Source organism: Mytilus galloprovincialis, chromosome 5, assembly GCF_965363235.1.
Source record: "Mytilus galloprovincialis chromosome 5, xbMytGall1.hap1.1, whole genome shotgun sequence".
NCBI lineage: Eukaryota > Metazoa > Mollusca > Bivalvia > Mytilida > Mytilidae > Mytilus > Mytilus galloprovincialis.
The window spans coordinates 63347979-63368622 of record NC_134842.1 but is presented as its reverse complement, the minus strand read 5'-3'; the positions used below and the strand labels follow the sequence as shown (position 1 = coordinate 63368622).

Sequence of the window (20644 nt, the reverse complement as noted above, 5' to 3'; positions counted from 1 at the left end):
TTATAAATAGTGTAACAGTGTTATCGTTTGAATTGTTTAACATTTATATTTTTCGGTACCTTTTAGCATGCTCACATCGAAAAGAGGCCCGGTCAAAACCAACAAAGACTTGATAACTTGCATTTTCTGTATCTCCTGCTAACTGTGGCACGATACATTTTTGAGTTTTCGTGAAGAAATCAAAATAATGAGTCAGCTGCTGGAAGGGTGTTATGTCTCCCGTGGGACTGTGACCTTATTAACTACATTGTAGTAAGTCTAGAATACGTCCGAGCGTATTGCCACTATGACAAGCCTCTACCATAATCATCAATACATCAAGCAAAGCATCGATGTAATTATTACACACAATTTCTTTACCGGAACAAATTTATCCAGTATTATATTTTCTAAAAATTACAAACAAAACGAAACATCAAATTTACAACAGACAACTAGTCTATAACATCAAAAGTCATTGTTCTGAAAACCAAGATGAAAAACTGACAAATTATATTATTTATACTCAAAAGGAACATTTAATTTGTCATTGATGAGTAATAGTCGCTTTGTAAAGTGCTAAAATATCTCGTACAGTTACTACGCTAATAGAACCATAAAATTACACAGCTTCAGATGAATGTTGAGATTCTGTTAAAAGTCTTAAAATGATTTGGCATTGATTGAAATTCACGGAAACTAGTTGTATGTCTAGTTATTGAGTATACATATATCATATTTATTGTAAATGTTTATTTATAAGATAAATGCTCTGTCGATATTAACAATTTTCGAAATGTGAACAATATTTTCTCTGGGTAAACAAATTTACCCTACAGATTTATTCTTGTAAAATTACCCACGCACATCAAGAGACAAATCATTATATGTCCTAAGTGGAGTCAGAGGGATTGCTTCTTAGTATATTCTTGTATGTAAGGAAAATATACACTCCCGCGGTGTGTTTCCGACAAGATAAATAGTACATATTATCTCAATAGAGACAAAAGATTCTTCATAAAATCTAAAGATGGCGAGTCAAAATGCAATAAAAGCTGATGCAGGAATATTGCCTATACAGACTTATATCGTTTTTTGAGCAGACATTTTCCCATTGATAGTCGGTCGCGCATACACGATAAAATTTCAAAGGAAACTTATGCTTATCTCAAATATTCATCTGTCTTTGCCTTGAATATAAACTGTTCAATTACATTAAACATATTGAAAACAACACATTTAATAATTTCATGCGTCCGAAGCGCCTTTCTGGGTTTACCTTCACCAGGAACGCTCAAAGACAAACACTTGAAATCCGAAGTTGTATATAAGTACCGAAACCGTTGAAGAGTTATATGTCAAAAAAAAAAATAATAAATAAATAGCAAAATTCATCTGAAGCCAACTTTGCCAGAGGGAGTTCAAACCTTAGTTTCTTAATAATTTCAAAATTGGTAAACGGACAATTTTAGAAAGGTTTGTTAAAATGGACAAGAGGCGTTGTAAAATATACCATGAAACTTAACCTATAAGTTGCGTCATGTCCAATACTAAATATAGTGGGAATCACATTCTTTTAACTGCTGCTATTTGGTTGGCTGCATATTACGAATTATTTTATTGTGTCATATGCTTTCTTTCTGTATGAGAACAATCCTTTCCGCATAAAATCAACAATCGATTGTAAAATTATTCTGATAATATCCGTTCAACAACTATTCAGTTTTCGCATTTTCCGCGTACTTTTTGCAAACGGTTAAATCAAATAAATTTGGAAAAAAAAGTATTTGACACTTTATCTTGTGAATGAGGATTATTGATAATGATAAAATAACAAAATATGCATGTATTATAATTAAATGAATATTTTACGAGCTATATGCTTTGAAATCATATAAAATTTCAGCTATATATGACGTAAGATAATAGATTTCGTATAGAATGATACTGCTTTCATCTCAATAAATAATTGCTGACATTTTCTCTTGTCTTGAAAGTTCTACTTTCAGATTAAAACTATTAATATCTTTTTACATTTACTTAAAAAATCTGTAATCATAAGGATTAAGCTAAAGCGTTTTTGAAAATATATACGAAATAAAAGCAAATGGTCATCTCATTTCTTACACAAGCGTAGGTGATAATAGTACCTATTTGTAGTGCTAATACAGATGCTCATATATATTGTAAACACTCGAAGATATTTGTCAACAGCCATCTATCTCATGCAACCGTATCGTATTAGATCGTGCGAGGGCTATATAGCCAGTCAAGGTCGTTGAAAACTTCAATCATCAGCTCATGCAAATTCAGAACAAGCAATATTAGATGGATTTGGCTATTTCTAGATACTTTTTGGTTTATACCTTTTTAAAACATTTTCGGTCCTTATACAGCCTTAGCTTTTGAATATTCGGTGTGAGCATTCCTGTTGAAGGTAAATCCAGGAAAGCGCTACGGACGCATGAAATATAAAACGTTTTTACACATATTTTTTTTACGTCAATCATAAGTCAAATGGTCGAATCTGAAAACTTCTGAAACCTCAAAAGCACAATGCGACTGAAAAACAGACTGCACATTTTAAAGATTAAAGTTCTGCCGTCACAGACCAATGAGTCACCAATGTTTCTGTCCATGTGAAGACTCACTATCAACGTATATTTACGAGGAAACCCACTATCAACGTATATTTACGAGTAAACCCACTATCAACGTATATTTACGAGTAAACCCACTATCAACGTGTATTTACAAGTAAACCCACTATCAACGTATATTTACGAGTAAACCCACTATCAACGTATATTTACGAGTAAAGATACGTTTATAGTGGGTCTTCCCATGGACAGAAACAAGTGCCATGCCTGTGTCTGCCGTACACTATGTGACACATGGACTGTTATTTAGAGACGTAAAACAGAGAACGTGACATTATCCAGATACGTGTCAATGATTTAAAATGTTGAAATTCATTAGTCATAAATGATTTTTAAACAATCATGCTTTTATTAAAAATACTCATGTTTTTCATTTCAAAAGTTCTCAGCGAAAAATTGTAAACGTCGATCTCTGAAGCTACTGCAGGATTTTCTCATACCGTAATGAAAACGAGGCTCTGAAATCAGTGTTGACAAATAATGCATATAAACTCGATAACTTTTCAAACACAGAAGGTGGGTAATTGGTATGAAGATTAATACTCAATTTCATATTTTATTAAATAATGACGATAAGAGATTGTCAATACTGTTATGTTAGTTTCTCTTTTATTCGCAAATTAATGAATTATTCTAAAAATCAGTTGAATCACTCTCGCTTGATTAAATTCCAAATATTGATGTTCATTTAGAATATGTCAAAGTTATAAAAGGGAAAAGTCTCTTTATTGAATATTATTGAATTTACAACGGATGCGTTTAGAATTAGGAATAATGTTTCTCTGCACTAAATGGTCGGTTATACTTTTTTGTACTAACCATTAAACCATATTTTAAATCACAAACGACTTTTGTAAATAACAAAGATATAATTAATAGCAGTACAACAAGAAGAAATTTGCATATTGAATATGTAGGTCAACAAGATCATCAATTAGAAAAGGAAAAAATCAAACTAGTCTTTTGATAGTTAATGAGAACTGATTTTGAATGGAAAAAAAGACATTCTGTTTTTTTATTAGCGAGTGCCATAATTAAATGTGTTTTAATGATAACAAGGATAGCTTGAATCCTTTAAATGCTTCAAATATAAGACAATTACAAATAATGAATGTAGAAAATACGATTAAAAGTTTTTGGAGTAAAACAATTAAATTATTTGAACCATAAGGAAGTCAATCTGGAAAATACAATTACGTCTCCAAGAATTTAAGGAACGAAAAAAATAGGTGTTTAATGCACACATGACATCAAATATGACGCGAGTCTTTAGAACATAGCAAAGATATGATGCTGATGGATGGCTGCTTAACGTCCAGCGGCAAATTAATATGCATAATCAGGACGAGAACATGTTAAATATAAATGTTTAACCCTGCTTTGTACTAGACCGACACGCTGAGCCGGATTTGCAACGTGCTAGTTCACAAGATAATAGTCCGCAGAAAGAAAAGCCACCTTACCCGGACACATTATTCGGACTACGAACAGACCACCCTTAAATTGGGTTTTCTCATTTTGCAGTAACGCAAGAGTATTCGAAGAATTGGTACAAAAACTTACAGCATTAGATTTGAACTTGCCTTTAATCGATATCTCTAATCAAAGGCTTCTTCAAGAGGCTTTCTCCGTCTGATTTAAAATCTAACAAAGAACATAAACTTTACCCCGTAAGCTCACAAATCTTTAAACCGATTAGAAGGGTAAGCGAATGAATCTAGTTTATCACAATATCCTATTTTCAACGAAATTAAATAATGTTATATTTTATACAATACATGTCGACTCACCACAAAAGATTTTATAAAAACGTTGAGCAAAATAACCATGCCCGAGTTTAATTCACAGCAATACAATTTTGTGAAAGTGTCTCAATCGTAACTAGGAGTACTATAGGTGTATATCTGAACATTTGACTAATTTGTTAATAACAAAACATACCTCATAACTGCAATTTTGATAGATTTTAAATAACAATGTATTTTTTTTTTGTAAATGACAACGGTAAAAAAGATAGTTCTTAACAAAATCCAATATTCTATATTTTTCTTATTGATTTGCTGGAAAAAATCTTTTGATAAGATAATTGTCCGTGAAGAGCCTATTCAAGTGATATCCTTAATCTCGAATGTGAATTCTTTATAACGACATGAATTTTCGATTTCAGATTTAATTTTGTTATATTATTTCGTATATGCATTTATTTTTTAATGGACATCGGAACAGTAAGACTTAAAAAACATACAAATATTTCTTCTCAGTCTAATTGAAAGTCTTTTGCGGTTCTAACTAAATAAGCCACGAAATTAGCAATCCGCATCTCCTGAGATGGAATTGATCATATGTGGATGCTGTTCTGATTAAAAAAGACACCAACCTATTAGCTATATTAATTCTGTTCTATTTGTTGTAGAGAAACTAGCTGCGTGCTAACGCTTACTGATGGGAAAAACAAGTCATTGATTTAAGCTAAGGCCTTATCGGTAGAAACACAGTTTCAATAAAATTGACAGTTTAATCGTAAAATTGAAGGATATAATTGAGATAAATTGGAGATAAATCTAATATTTTCATTGAAATAAGAATGCCGTCATGCACCGTGGAATGGTACGTTGACAGGCAGATTTATAAAAACAATAACAATTTGTTGCTAATTTCCTTGCCGGCAACTAGTTAATATGACTTAAGAATTTAAAGTATGGCTTCGCCTGCTTTGGAAGTCGTATTAATCTTCACGGGAAAGATTGATAGGTGCACAAGGGTTGCAAAACATTGCCATTCATTATAATTGTTCACACTTGACAAAGCCGTAATTATAGAACGAAAAGACGTTTCATTTGAGAGTTTATTTACATGTACGACCTAGATGCGAGGAACACTTTTACTCATTGTTTGAGGCCGTACTATATACTGGTATATATGACCTGTTCCTAATCACAATCATACCATGCGTATCTTCATATTTTTGTAATCAACAATTTTTCAATGTGGTCCAGGAGGAAATATCTGATTCGTATTTAGGACAGGAACTACTACAACTTTTATCATTAGGGATGACGGTCCGGAGGGTTTGGCTCTCAGTTAAAGTCAGGAATTAATGCTTATTTTTGTTCCATAAACAACATTTTGAAGAGTCTTGTCATATCTCTTGATGCTTGTTTAAATAAATGTATGAATGTGGTAGATAAGAGAATAATTTTTTTTATCATATTTTGAAAATAATTTAGAAGTATAAACAATAGAGTACATAATACACCTATTTCCAGAATAAGAAATAAACTTCAAGAACTTTCAAAGCGGTTTGTGTTTGTACCGGCCGACAAAGCAGCCAACAATGTGGTGGTGAGTAGTATATATTGTGTGGCAGCAGCAAATATTTTTGCCACGTTGACAAAAATTTTGCCCCCGTCAGCAAAAATTGCATAATATATTTGTTGGATAATATCAAAATATTGATTTTTAATTTGTAAAATATAAAAGAATGTTTTTATTTTTTTTTTTCACTGCATTAAACAATTTTAATGCATTACCAATCAATTTAACATTGTTGATATGCTGGATATGGAAGTAGTAAAAGTAAATTGAACATTTAAAAAAAATTTTCATTTCATTAAACAATTTAACGCATTACCAATCATTTAAATTGTTGATATGCTGGATATGGAAGTAGTAAAAGGAACATTTAAAACAATTTGAGAGCTTTAATTTGATAAAAGTTTAATTGGTAAATATAATAATTAACCCTAACCCTAACCCTAACCCTAACCCTAACCCTAACCCAAACAAAAATATCATACATTATAAATTATTATTATTATTAATAAAACATGGATGAGATAGAATCATGTGAAAATATAGCCAGACTTGATAACATATTCGATATAATATATGCAAAGTCAGTTTTTGACATTCTGAAGAAGGAAAATCAAGTGGAACACATAAGTGGAGGAAATGCATGGGATTTTTTTTATCAAGTAGAAACAGATAAAGTGTACACCGATTTTGTTAATTTAGTCAGACAATCAAATATTCCAGATAATGTGAGAGTCTACTATCAACTTACATTTTTACAATCAACAGATTGGAAAAATACTATATTGAAAACACCGCACAGAGCATCTCGCATAATAGATAAAGTTGAAAAAATGATAGATTTGGAACCTATTTTTAACAATGGAAAATGATGATTTAGATGAAAAACTTAGGAATGTATATTACAATACAGCAAATGGGGGAGCATACCTAAGTGCTGAAAAAATTTATCAAACGTTGAAGACATCAAGAGATGGAAATGTACCAAGCGTATACAAGATCAGGAAATGGATGGAAAAAATAGACGACTACAATTTACAAAAACCTGTAAAACGTAGAATTAAAAGAGTGAAAATAATTGTATCGGAACCGTATGAGCAATACGATGCTGACCTTATGGATGTATCCAACATACAGAAATATAACAATAAGACACGTTTCCTGTTGGTTGTTATCGATATTTTCACACGGTTTTTATGGATTTATCCATTAAAAAACAAGTTTGGGAAGACAGTAGCTGATGCATTTGAAAAAATCTTCAAACATGGTAAAATCCCTTTGAAGGTTTCCACAGATGCGGGAACTGAATTCAAAAACAAAGATTTGAAACGTGTGTTTAAAAAATATGACATTTACCATCATGTCTATTTAAATTCCGACAGTAGTAAAGCGTCAATAGCAGAGAGGGTCAATTTGACATTTCGGAGGATGATGTTCCGATATTTTACAAAGCATAGAACTTATAGCTATCTCAATGTTCTACAAAATTTGGTAGCAAGTTATAATGCAACGCCACATAGAAGTTTAAATAATACAGCTCCAAAAGATGTGAATGAGAAAAACAAATATGATTTGTGGGCATATATGTATATTAAAACTCCACCCAAAGAAAAACGAATCAGAGAAAAGAAAGAAACATTAAAAGTACAACGTAAAAGAGGGAAACAGTTTCATTTTAAAATCAATGACATGGTAAGACTGAGCCATTTGAAGAAACCGTTTCAAAGAGCTTATCAGCAACAGTGGACCTCCGAAATATTTAAAATATATAGACGATTTCTAATACATGGGAAAATCTTTTATAAAGTACAAGATTTTTTGGACAAGGAAGTTGTAGGCAATTTCAATTATACAGAGTTGCAGCGTGTGAAAAAGGAGGCTGACGCATTGTGGTTTGTTGAGAAAGTGCTTAAATGGCGAAGGCGGAATGGTCAACGTGAGGGTTATGTAAAATTCCAGGATTGGGATAAACGTTTTTGTCAGTGGATTCCTGAGAGAGATATTGTTGACTTTTAAAATGAGCTTTTACATGGTCATTAACAGTAACAAAAATTTAGACATTTACCCACATAACAGACCACACAAATTCCGTACATATCTTCAGACGCCAATAGTGATGAAATCAAAATGGAAAGTCGCATTAGTTGATATTAAATTATCATCAAATAATGATCTATATATATATGCAAACATATGCGGTGATGTAATAGTCGATGGTAACAAACAACCCTTATTGAAGCGAATATGTTGCTGCTCTCAAACTGAATACTACCACTTTGATCAACTTGCATACATTCCAGTGGTGAAAAGTGAAATAAGAGACATTGAATTCTTTATTACTGACATGCAAGGGAGTCATGCATCATTTTTAAAAAATCCAGTGTCGATTACACTGCACTTCAGGTCGTATCCATACTTTGCATGATAATCATGGAATTGAACAATTCTCAATATGTGCTAGACCCTAGGACATGGATAATGTACTATGAAAATCTAGCGAATGACAAACATCACAATTCATATCTTAATAATTCATACAGAAGAACTATCCAGAGTGGTGGTTCCCTCACTAATTCAGCAGCTAGCTTCATGGAACCAATCACATTACCACAAAGTAAACCACATGCGCAATCACCCATTAAACTTGTAACACATGCACAGCAGCAGGTGGAAAATGCTAAGTCGGAAATTAGTCGAGCTGTGAAAAAGATAAAACGCAAACGTGGGAAGTTACAAAACAGTAATAGAAAAAGCCATAGAGGGGAGCAGAAGAAAACGAAAAAGACAAAGAAAGGAGGAAGGAAAAATAAAACAAACAGTAAGAAAGGAAGTGTACAGAGTGTGAAAAAAAGATTAAAGAATCAGCTAATTGAAAAGGATATTTTCCAGTAAAATTCAAAATGGCTAAAATAAATCCTGAAACATTTCATGAGCTGCAACCAAGTCAGTTGTCTTTATTCAATCTACCAGGTCATCAAACTGCAGTCACAAGAATCACATATGAACATATTCGACCAGCTGCAACTTTTACAAAGACATCGCCAATAGAGTTTCACATATCTGGTGGAACAGAGTATCTAGACTTAAGTAAATCAACAATGCATGTACGTCTAAGACTTAAAAGAGGAGATGGAACCATAGCAGATAGCAGTGACGTTAATTGCGGGCCTGTGAACTATGTTTTGCATGCATTATTTAATCAAATAGATGTTTTAATTCAAAATAAAATTGTCACATCTTCAACAGGATTTTACCCTTACAAAGCTTATATGCAAACTTTATTGAAATATGGGAAAGAAGCTAAAGAATCGCAGCTCTCAAGTCAATTATGGATAGACGATCATCAAGGAACATTGGATGATGCAGATTGTAACACAGGATCAAATCTTGGGCTCTACAGAAGAACAGCATACATAAAAAATGGTAAAACTGTTGATCTTGAAGGAAACATTTTCCATCCCCTGTTTTCAATGAATCGTTACATATTAAATCAAGTAGGAGTTACTGTGAAATTCTACAGATCGAGACCAGAATTTTATCTAATGTCGGTTGATGAAGATGCTGATTATTACCTTGAGATTGAAGATATGTATCTATCAATAGCAAAGATCCACGTTCACCCCGGCATTGTATATGGCCACGATTCTATACTCAGGACAGTAAACGCTAAATATCCCATTGTGCAAAATGATGTTCGCACAATTTCACTTCCAGCTGGTCAAATAAGTTTTAACTTCAACAACATATTCCAGAATAATAGACCCAATAAGGTATTGATAGCCTTTACGGGGAGTCAAAACATAGCAGGTGACTACTCACTATGTCCGTGGACATTCAAACATTGCCACCTAAGTGAAATAAATCTTAAAGTTGAGGGAGTGCCAGTTTCCGGGAATCCTGTCAGAGTAAAATTTGACTCGTCAAGTGGAGAATCATCCATTGTTGCATTTCGCAATCTATTTGAGGTTGCTGGGAAAACTCTGCAAGACTGTGGTAATGGATTAAACAGAGACAGTTTTTCTGAAGGATATGCCTTGTATGCCTTTCAACTGGAACCAATTTTTGAAGGTTTAGATTATTTAACATTGAAAAGGAATGAACGTGTCAATTTGGAATGCACATTTGATTCTCCCCTCACTGAACCAACAACTATAATCATTTATAGTGAATTTAGTGGATATTTTGAAATAACTCAAACTCGAGACATCATAATTCAAGAATGAACACTATGCAATTGGAGTGTATGATTAATTGTGATGAACTAATGAAGGATAAAATTGTTGGTATATTTGCAGCAGATCAGATACCTAAGATAGTGAGAAATCGACCCATGGGATTTATTTGTAACACTGAAAATCATTTTGAGAATGGTGCACACTGGATCGCCTTTTTCATAAATGAGGAACGAAGAGGGATATTTTTCGACAGCTTCGCACACTCTCCCGATTATTATTCACGTCACTTCTTAAAATTCTTTGAACACAATGCGATATCTCTGGAAATAAATCAAAAACGATTACAGAGTGAGAATTCATCAGTATGCGGTCAATATTGCATTTTCATCTTATCACTCTTATGTAGAGAGTATGATCTAACTAACATTCACGATTTTTTCAGTGATAATCATCAAGCAAACGACATCTTTGTTTTCAATGTGATTGGTAAAACCTATTCACACTGCATATGAAAAAGTGTTTAAAATGATGAGACACATGGTAACAATCATCATTCGAGCAAGAGGTGATCATCATGAGTTTGGTGAAATTTCAAACACCCATGACTTCAATATGTGTCGGTCCAACGGGTTCAGGAAAAACTACATACATTAAAAGATTATTAGAGAACGCTCAGGAAATGTTTACAATACCACCTCAGAAGATATACTACTGTTACAGCATATGGCAAGATGTCTTCGATGAATTGAAAAAAACTGTCTCCAACATTTCATTTCAACTGGAACTGCCTGATGAAAGTGATTTTCTTGTTGATAAGGATATACACACATTATGGATCATTGATGATAAAATGGATGAAGTAGTGGACTGTAAACTGATGCAGAAGATTTATTGCGTTTTAAGTCATCACACCTTAACATCAATTATTTTTATACTACAAAATTTATATCAGAAGGGGAAGGTTATGCGATCAATCAGTTTGAATTCTCACGTCTTTTTTCTTTTCAAAAATGGTAGAGATTCACTGCAAATACAATCTTTAGCTCGACAAATGTTTCCAGGTCAAGTTCGCTTTTTCATGGACGTTTACCAACGTGCAATTAGCAGACCATACAATTGCTTGATAGTGGATATAGCACCAGGTTCAAACCCTGAATATCAGTTGCGCGCAAATCCTTTTCCGGGGGAGGACACGATTGTTTATCAACCAAAATGATTTTAAAAGAATCAAGTAGAAGCTTCCTTAAATTATTGGCGAACACTACACCTGAACAATCTGCTCAAATCATAAAAAGCACGGACCACAGACAATTACAACTATTAGTAGAAATAGTATTCAACTGTCTAAAAAGCGTCATACCATTGTCTGAGAGGGTTAAAAGGAATCTTTCAACTTTTGCAAAGTTCATTCGTGCTGTGGTAGTTAATAATATAACACCTCAGTTGAGGAGAAAACGTTTACTGAAGATAATTGTTATTATTCCAACATTGATATCATCTTTTTTCAAATACTATGACTCGGGAGTTAATACTATTACCCAAGGAGAAATATGAAAGATTGATGAATATGTCCAACCAATGTGAAATTGTTAATGTGAAAGAAAAAGAAAAGGAATATGATGGTAAAGATAGTGACAGTATAAAAACAGAAATAAACCTAGAAGAAGATGTAACCAAACAACATGGTAGTGGTCAGGTTTTGCAAAAAACAGAATTGAAAAATTTAAAAGAAACTGTAGATCGATCAAAATCAGACAATCAAGAGGAAAATAGGATGGATGTTGATGAATATGATGGTGCAGCAGAGGGTAAAGCTATCAAGATGTCTCCTGAAAAATTCTTAAGAAATGTGGAAAAATCGCAAAATCGCAAAAGATTAAAGAGTAAATGGTTATCATTTCATTTGTAATGAAGAAGTGGATTATTTAAAACTATTGGAGACTTCAATCAATCACTTGTATTTTTCTTTAAATTTGTCTATATTTATATATGTATATAATATATTGTCTATTTGTATATTTACACTGTGTACCTTTAAATTTAATTAATAAAATAAATATTTAGATAACATATGTTCGCCTATTAGTTCTAGTCCACGATCGCGTAGTATATATAAAACGTTGAAAGTGCTATTGATATCACAATTGTCATGGCTGATGATCATTTCTGCGAGGATTTATTGCGTCTTTATCCTGACAGTAACCCTCAATATCAACAGCAGTTGCGAGAGTTAAATGATCGATTGAGTGTTGATAATGACAACAGATCAAATCTTACGGTTAAGGTCTATTCATGTTATTATTGTAAACTTCTGTTTGATCACCCTTCCAAACTGAAGAGACACCAGAGAAACAGTTGTACATTTCCATGTCGACAATGTGATAGACATTTTGATTCAGCGGAAAATTTGTTTAAACATAGCAACATCGATCATACAACTTATCAGACTGGTTCAGGAAACACTGATTCAAATTCACATACTACAATCAAACATAAAAGTGTGGATAAGTCTGCTCTCTTGGGAATAGCACGAGCTCGTTTCATTTATCCGAATGAGGATAATGGGGAAAAGTATGATCTTCTAGCATTTTTATCTGGAATTAAGCATGAGGTAAAAACTCATTTACAAGAGATGTGTGATGAACTCGGTCATATTAAGTGGTATATGAATTGTCTTGTGCAAATGATCAAGCCGAATGGAGGTGAAGGTGGTAATGATTTAAAGAATAATGCACATTTTATCTCGAAGACATCGAATCTAGTTGATAGAGCAAATATAGATGATGAACATGATATTAATGTGACATATCAAAAAATATTCAAAAGTTTTGATGAGTATATACGAAATGGGAGCGGTTGGTCATTAGATCATATTAAACACATTGAGATTAATACAGCTAAATATAAACCTTTAGGCGGTGGATCGTATATACCCCTACCAAGAACTCTTGCTGCAACCAGAGCGTTACTCAACATAAGAAACTTAGATGAAAAATGTTTTGTATATGCTATTATAGCATCCATACATCCTACGTGTTCAGGTGACCCTTCTAAAGTGCATCACTACATCCCATATGAACATGAATTGAACATGGAAGGTATACAATTGCCCGTTGCACCATCATTTGTGAGTAAATTTGAAAGGCAGAATAACATTTCAGTAATGGTGTTAGGATTTGAAGAGGGTGAATTTTTCCCCCTCCATGTAACAGGTCTAAGAGAAGCTCATCATGAAGTTGACTTATTGTATTTGAAAAGTGGGAATAAAAGTCACTGGTGTTTGATTACAGATCTCAATAGACTTTTATATCGAACAAAATGCTTGGGACGCAGTCATAAGTATTGCAGATTCTGTTTATCAGGTTTCACCAGTGAACATACTTTAGAGAAACATATAAAATACTGCTCAAAATTTGAAGCTCAACATGTGACATATCCCACCAAGGGGGTAGACGATATACTAACATTTCAAGATCACGCCAAACAGTTACAAACATCATTTGTTATTTATGCTGACATGGAAACATTTTGCGAACCTATGGTTACTGAAGAGCCAGAAGATAATCGAACCAGCACAACGAAATTAACAAAGTTGATACCATGCGGGTACGGTTATCAAGTTGTTTGCATCGATGACAGATACACTCAACCACCTAAAATATATAGAGGTGAAAATGTTAGTGAACACTTCCTTCATAGTCTTCTTGACGAAAATAAACGTATAAAGGCTATTTTGAACAATCCTGAACCCTTGTGCATGACTGTTGAAGATGAGGAAGATTTTCAATCAAGTACACATTGCCACATTTGCATGGAAGAATTTACAGATTCCACTATCCGCGTTCGAGACCATGCACATGTTTCAGGTAAATTTCGTGGCGCTTCATGCAGAGATTGCAATCTTAATTTTAAAGAACACACATTCGTGCCAGTTATATTTCATAACCTGAAACAGTTTGATGCACATTTAATCTGTTCCTCGATAGGTATTTTCAAGAGTGAAGAAATTGGCTGCATAGCCACGAATGCAGAAAAGTACATCAGTTTCAACCTATCCAATCTGCGCTTTATCGATTCATACCAGTTTTTGAATTGTTCACTAGAGGAATTGGTATCGTCAATGTCTAAGGAGAATCCGAAAGAAACATTTAAACATTTTACAAAAGAATTTGATGATGATAAGCGGATTGCTCTTTTGTTGAAAAAAGGAACATATCCTTACGAATACATTGACAATGCAGCAAGGTTCAATGAAACTGAATTACCCTCTATAGACAAATTCTACAGCAATTTATCAGAGAAAACAATTAGTCAAACCGAGTATGAACATGCGCAACGGGTATGGAATCAAATGAATATTAAGAATATAGGCGAATATCACGATCTTTATCTAAAAACTGACGTTCTATTATTAGCTGATGTATTTGAAACTTTCAGGAAGAAGTGGATAACGAACTATTCCCTCGACCCTGCAAATTATTACACTCTTCCAGGGCTTTCCTGGCAATCTGCATTGAAAATGACTGGTGTGAGACTTGAGCTATTGACAGATCCTACAATGTGGCTCTTCTTTGAGCAGAGTATACGAGGAGGTTTAACAATGGTGAGCTGCAGACATGCAAAAGCAAACAATCCCTACTTGAGCAATTATGATCCAGCTTTACCAACTTCATACTTGATGTATGTAGATGCGAACAATTTATACGGTTTAAGCATGAGCATGCCATTAGCTGTGGGGAAATTCCAGTGGTTGTCAGAAGAGGAAATAAACGATTTCAATGTCTTAAATGTATCCAATAACGCTGACATCGGATATGTCATTGAATGCGATTTGGATTACCCAGATAACTTACACGATCTTCACAATGATTTTCCTCTTGCAGTTGAAAAAGGAGTGATAACAAATGAAATGCTTTCACCTCATTCACGTCATCTGTATGAGCAAGCAAATGATGATGGGAAAGAATACCAACCGAGCACCAAATTGCTAGCTACTTTGAAAGATAAAAAGCATTACATCTTGCACTATGTGAATCTAAAGTTATACCTCAAACTAGGTTTGGTTTTGAAGAAGATTCACAATATAGTTTCATTTGAACAGCGTCCATGGTTGAAACAGTATATTGACTTCAATACCGAAATGAGGAAAAAGGCTACTAGCAATTTCGAGCAAAAACTTTTTAAAAATGGCAACAATGCTATTTTCGGTAAATCAATGGAATCGTTGCGGAAACATATCAACTTCTCTCTCTGTCATAGGTGGGATAAGTTTCAAAAACTTACTGCAAAATCATCATTTAAAAGCTTTAAGATATTCAACGACCACTTGTGCGGCGTGCTACAAACCAAAACAAAAATTTTCTTCAACAAACCAATTTACCTAGGACAAATGATTCTCGATCTGTCAAAGGCGCACATGGTTGATTACTACTACAACCACATGAAAAAACTATACAAGGAGAATGTAACATTATGTTACACAGATACTGACAGTTTCATTATGCATGTGAGAACTGATGACATATATAGAGACATGTCGTTAAACAGTGAGCTATATGACTTTTCAAATTATCCAGCTGATCACCCTCTTTACACCAAAGACAGGAAATCGATTATTGGTTTATTCAAAGATGAATGCAAGTCCATTCAAATGGTGGAATATATCGGACTAAGAGCAAAAATGTATAGTTTTATCACCGCAGACGACAAGGAAACTGTAGTAGCAAAGGGTATTAAAACCCGAAATGTTAGATTCGAACAATATAAAAACACCTTGTTCAATTGTTCTCCACTACTCTCGCATATGTACACTTTGAGAAGTTTCAACCATCAGATTCACATGGTGAAGGTTGTGAAAAGTGGACTATCACCATATGATGACAAGAGACACTTGCTGGATGATAATGTGCATTCGCTAGCATATTTTCATAGAAAATTAAAAGAAAAACATTAATACAATTGTAAATTGAAAAAAAAATCCATATCCGTAATAAATTCAAGAAAAAGAAAACACACTGTACAATAATTATATAATATTTTATTTCATGTAAATAAATATATGATTTTATAATAAAATATATCAACATATTTAAGTTTTATCCGTTTGCTATCAACCTGGGGAAGTGAAATACATAGGGCAATGGGGAGTAGCATGGTAAAATGGCGACTTTAACTTAAAAACCCCAATGAAAATACATAACTTTAAAACCCAAATGGACCTTCAAACAAACTTCAAACATAATGACAATAGGACAATGGGGAATAACACCTTCAAACATTAAGGCAATAGGACAATGGGGAATAACACCTTCAAACATAGGACAATGTGAAATAACACCTTCGAACATTAGAACAATGGGGAATAGCACCTTCAAACATTAGAACAATGGGGAATAACACCTTCAAACATTATGTCAATGGGGAATAACACCTTCAAATGGGGAATAACACCTTCAAACACACCAGTGAAATACATTGGACAATGGGGAATAACACCTTCAAACACGATGAAAATATTACAAATAAATTTTAGATTAAAATATAAGAGACATATTCTTTGGTAAATTAAACACAATTATGAAAATGGGGAATTACACCTTCAAACGCACCAGTGAAATACATTGTGCAATGGGGAAAAAGACCTTCAAACACGATGAAAATATTACAAATAAATTTCTTAAATTTTAGATTAAAATATATGAGACATATTCTTTGGTAAATTAAACACGTGAAAATCGCATGTTTAATATTTTCCTTAGGGAATAACACCTTCAAATGGGGAATAACACCTTCAAACACACCAGTGAAATACATTGGACAATGGGGAATAACACCTTCAAACACGATGAAAATATTACAAATAAATTTTAGATTAAAATATAAGAGACATATTCTTTGGTAAATTAAACACAATTATGAAAATGGGGAATTACACCTTCAAACGCACCAGTGAAATACATTGTGCAATGGGGAAAAAGACCTTCAAACACGATGAAAATATTACAAATAAATTTCTTAAATTTTAGATTAAAATATATGAGACATATTCTTTGGTAAATTAAACACGTGAAAATCGCATGTTTAATATTTTCCTTAAAATATCGGAAAAGTTCTCCCTATTGAACGAAAGTCCGAGTGAATTTAAAACAGACCCTGGGACGTTCTTTAAATGAATGAATATCTCTTCAGATGTGAAATGGCTGCATTCCCTTATCATTTTATTTAATTGATATCTTTGATCAAAAATTTCCTCGGCAGCATTAAACACATCTAATTCGGCAAATCCAGGATTTAAAACAAATTGAAAGTCTGCATAATCCATAAAAATAATTAAAATTGGTGAGGGAATTTTACAAAAAAAATCTCTCATTTGAATATCACATTTTGTTGTTAATTTATTATAAATACATGCAACAGATAAAGTTCTTAATGAAGGTGGAGCTGACCGCTTTCGTTTTTCACTCAGTGTCTTTTTTTCTACTTCTTCTCCCATTGTCCTTTTTCTGTTCTGATTGGCTAAAAGAAATAAATAAGATACATAAACTCTAGTAAAATAGTTTTCACATCATAAATCTACAGATACATGCATGAAAACAAATGAACAAAGTGCGACACCTGTATTAAGAAATTGGATTTCATAATGGAGATTTCTAAAATAAATGAAAAGGATGAATTGAGTAGTGCAAATGTGGAAGAATATTCACTTAAAATGACAGATGAGCATGATTACAATTTTATCAATATGGATACAGCTGAAATCAGTGACCAGTTTCCACAACTGCACTGGCTTGGTGCAAAGATGAAAATTGTCGGATTGTTATTCTGTTCGATAACTCTAGCAGTTATATTAATAAATGGGCCATTAAACAGTGAAAATGATCCTCCATTCATATCTGATGATGTTAAACGAAACAGTAGCGGAAACGATTTATTTTGTAATAAAATGGACACTTTTGCTTTATCTGAAGATATTTTTGTAAATACATGTATATTGAATAGTGAACTGTTTGTATTATTGAGAAATGATCCTCTTAGAAATGAGATCGCTTTAAATCAAAGGCAATGGTTTTATCTTAAAGCGAGTATTTCACATATTGATAAATCAATCTTTGATTGGAAAAATGTTGCTAAGTTATAAATGATTTCTATCCTAACTATTGTATATAAGAACATATTAGAAACAGAATAAAAATTTGATCACTTACTGGTGTTATCTTCACTCGCCATCTTCAACTGCTTCAGAAAGTATGAATCCAGCTCCAGCTGTTTTCTTTTTCTTCTTTAGCCCCTTGAACGGGCCAGATTCTGCTGCAACAATCACCTTTCTGACGTCCGACTCTGACACTCCCGCCTCCTCATCGCTATCGCTGATAGCAATCACCTTTCTCTAAAATAAGAATATCATAATATAGAAAATCATCTTAAAATTTTAAAGTTATTTCAATGTTTTCAATTTTTTTTTTTTTTTTTTTTTTTTTTTTTTTTTTTTTTTTTTTTTTTTTTTTTTTTTTTTTCTTTTTATGGTACATTTAATTGGATAATTACTTTAAATTCATAAACTTGAAAATTATAACTACTTATTTTGATTTACATAGAAAAAAAAAAAAAACAAAAGTTGTTTTACCTTTCTTTTCAAAGTAACTTTTTTTACTTCTTCTTCTTCTACTTCTTCTTCTTCTTCTTCTTCTTCTTCTTCTTCTTCTTCTTCTTCTTCTTCTTCCTCTTCAACAACTATAACCTTCTTTTTCCTGCTAGGTTTTTGCAGCTAAAAAAATTAATATATAATAAAAACAATTGAACGTGTAAGAAATCATATAAATCAACGTTTGCTGTGGGAAAGAAATTCGTATTTATTAGCGGTTGAGAAATTTACCTAGAAACAAAAATGTTGAAATATCTGCAACTGAACGTTTATCAAAACATTTTTTACTTGCTATCAATAACTTTGAAAATTAATACTAACAGTGGTGAAATCAACCCAGAAACAAGTGAAATATCTGCAGCTGAACGCAAGCCGCTTGTAAATACTCTCTATCAATAACTTACTTTTAACTAAAACGTTTGTTGTATATTAAACCTATAAAGTATATATTTATGTTCAATTATTTGCTGTTGAAGGATAATTAGAACGTTTATCATATAGTTTTTACTCGCTTTCAATAACTTTGAAAATTATGTGTACTTACTAGCAGTAGTGAAATTTACGAAAAAACATATAAGGTGAAACATCTGCAGCTGGTGCTTTTATTAAACACTCGCAATATCTTACTTTAAAATAATTTTGTAGATCGCTCCTATTTCTTAGAGAATAAAATATATATCACGCTCAACTATTTGCTGCTGAACGATAATAATTTAGCTATATGTTCATGTAAATATTTACTGCTAAATATTAGAAATCACTAACCTGTTTTTTTATTTCTGCCTCAGCTTTTAAAAGAACTGGCTTCAGATTGCATAGCTCTTTAAACTCATCAGTCCCAAGAGTTATGCTTCTGCTACTTGTTAAACTGCCTATGTGGATATAAACATATCCCTTGTACGGTGTAACCGCAATGTTCTTCTTTCTTCCAAAATTCAACTCAGCCCGCTCTACTTCTCCACCAAATCCCCTCATGTACTCAACCTGGTTCATCATTTTTATCGCTTTATGATAGAATTGAGTGTACCGCGTTAATAAAGGAATAAAGCTTCCGTTTCATTAAATTATGAATAATAGTTTCCAACACTTATTTACTCCTAAAGGCTCGCCAACCTTCCATTATCCATGTTACACCATTTTATTAATTCATATGTAATTTCAGTGTAGATCTGTCCCGATCGCGATTTTTCATGTCAGATTGATCTCCAATATTGCGGCAGTATTTGGATAATACACCTTCTGTTTACATTAAATCTTAGTTCATCAGTTTAAATATAAAGTGTTTATCACCTTTCAAATTTGAAAAGTGATCATTACTCAATAAATTTTGATTGTTTTTATTTAAGATCAATTATATATTATAGATTTGTTCGAACCGGATTTTGATGGTTATTTTTTACATCTCATTACTATTTTTTCTCTCTATATATAATTTTTCCTTCATTAAAACAAAACCTATTTTCTTTTCTTTTCTTTGGATCATATTTTCAATGGTAAATCGAGTTGGATTTTGACGATTATTTTTACATCTCATTACTATCTCCTTTTTTTTTTCTCTCTCTCTCTCGCTCTAATTTTTTTCATCGTTAAAACACCTTTTTTCTTTTCTTTGGATCATAGTTTCAATGGTGAATCCTATCTCCTTTTTCTCTCTCTCTATTTTTTCCTTCGTTAGAACATAAGCGACTTTTTTCTTTTCTTTGGATCATCTTTTCTTTGGATCATATTTTCAATGGTGGATCATATCTCCTTTTTCTCTCTCTCTCTATTTTTCCCCCTACATGCTACTTTTTTCTTTTCTTTTCTTTGGATCGTAGTTAATTGTTTTGCTCATGACTTTTTTGCAGCTAGCTAATTTTTCCCATGTGTAAATATTT

The 20644-nt window shown here is 32.7% G+C and overlaps 3 protein-coding genes across 3 annotated transcripts; 2 read left to right on the top strand and 1 right to left on the bottom strand.

Annotated features, from left to right (window-relative positions):
• The first annotated feature begins 6812 nt into the window (after positions 1–6812).
• On the top strand, positions 6813–7967 carry LOC143074106 (uncharacterized). Its single transcript, XM_076249653.1, has one exon. The coding sequence runs from the start codon at positions 6813–6815 to the stop codon at positions 7965–7967; it is 1155 nt and encodes a 384-aa protein (XP_076105768.1).
• An 884-nt stretch (positions 7968–8851) lies between these two features.
• Positions 8852–10174, top strand: LOC143074105 (uncharacterized protein F54H12.2-like). Its single transcript, XM_076249652.1, has one exon. The coding sequence runs from the start codon at positions 8852–8854 to the stop codon at positions 10172–10174; it is 1323 nt and encodes a 440-aa protein (XP_076105767.1).
• A 5973-nt stretch (positions 10175–16147) lies between these two features.
• Positions 16148–20375, bottom strand: LOC143076233 (uncharacterized). Its single transcript, XM_076251950.1, has 4 exons — positions 19533–20375; positions 18750–18890; positions 18331–18512; positions 16148–17641 (listed from the first exon to the last, which is right to left on the bottom strand). The coding sequence occupies exons 1-3, from the start codon at positions 19761–19763 to the stop codon at positions 18342–18344; spliced, it is 543 nt and encodes a 180-aa protein (XP_076108065.1). The 5' UTR covers positions 19764–20375; the 3' UTR covers positions 16148–17641; positions 18331–18341.
• Positions 20376–20644: the final 269 nt, after the last annotated feature.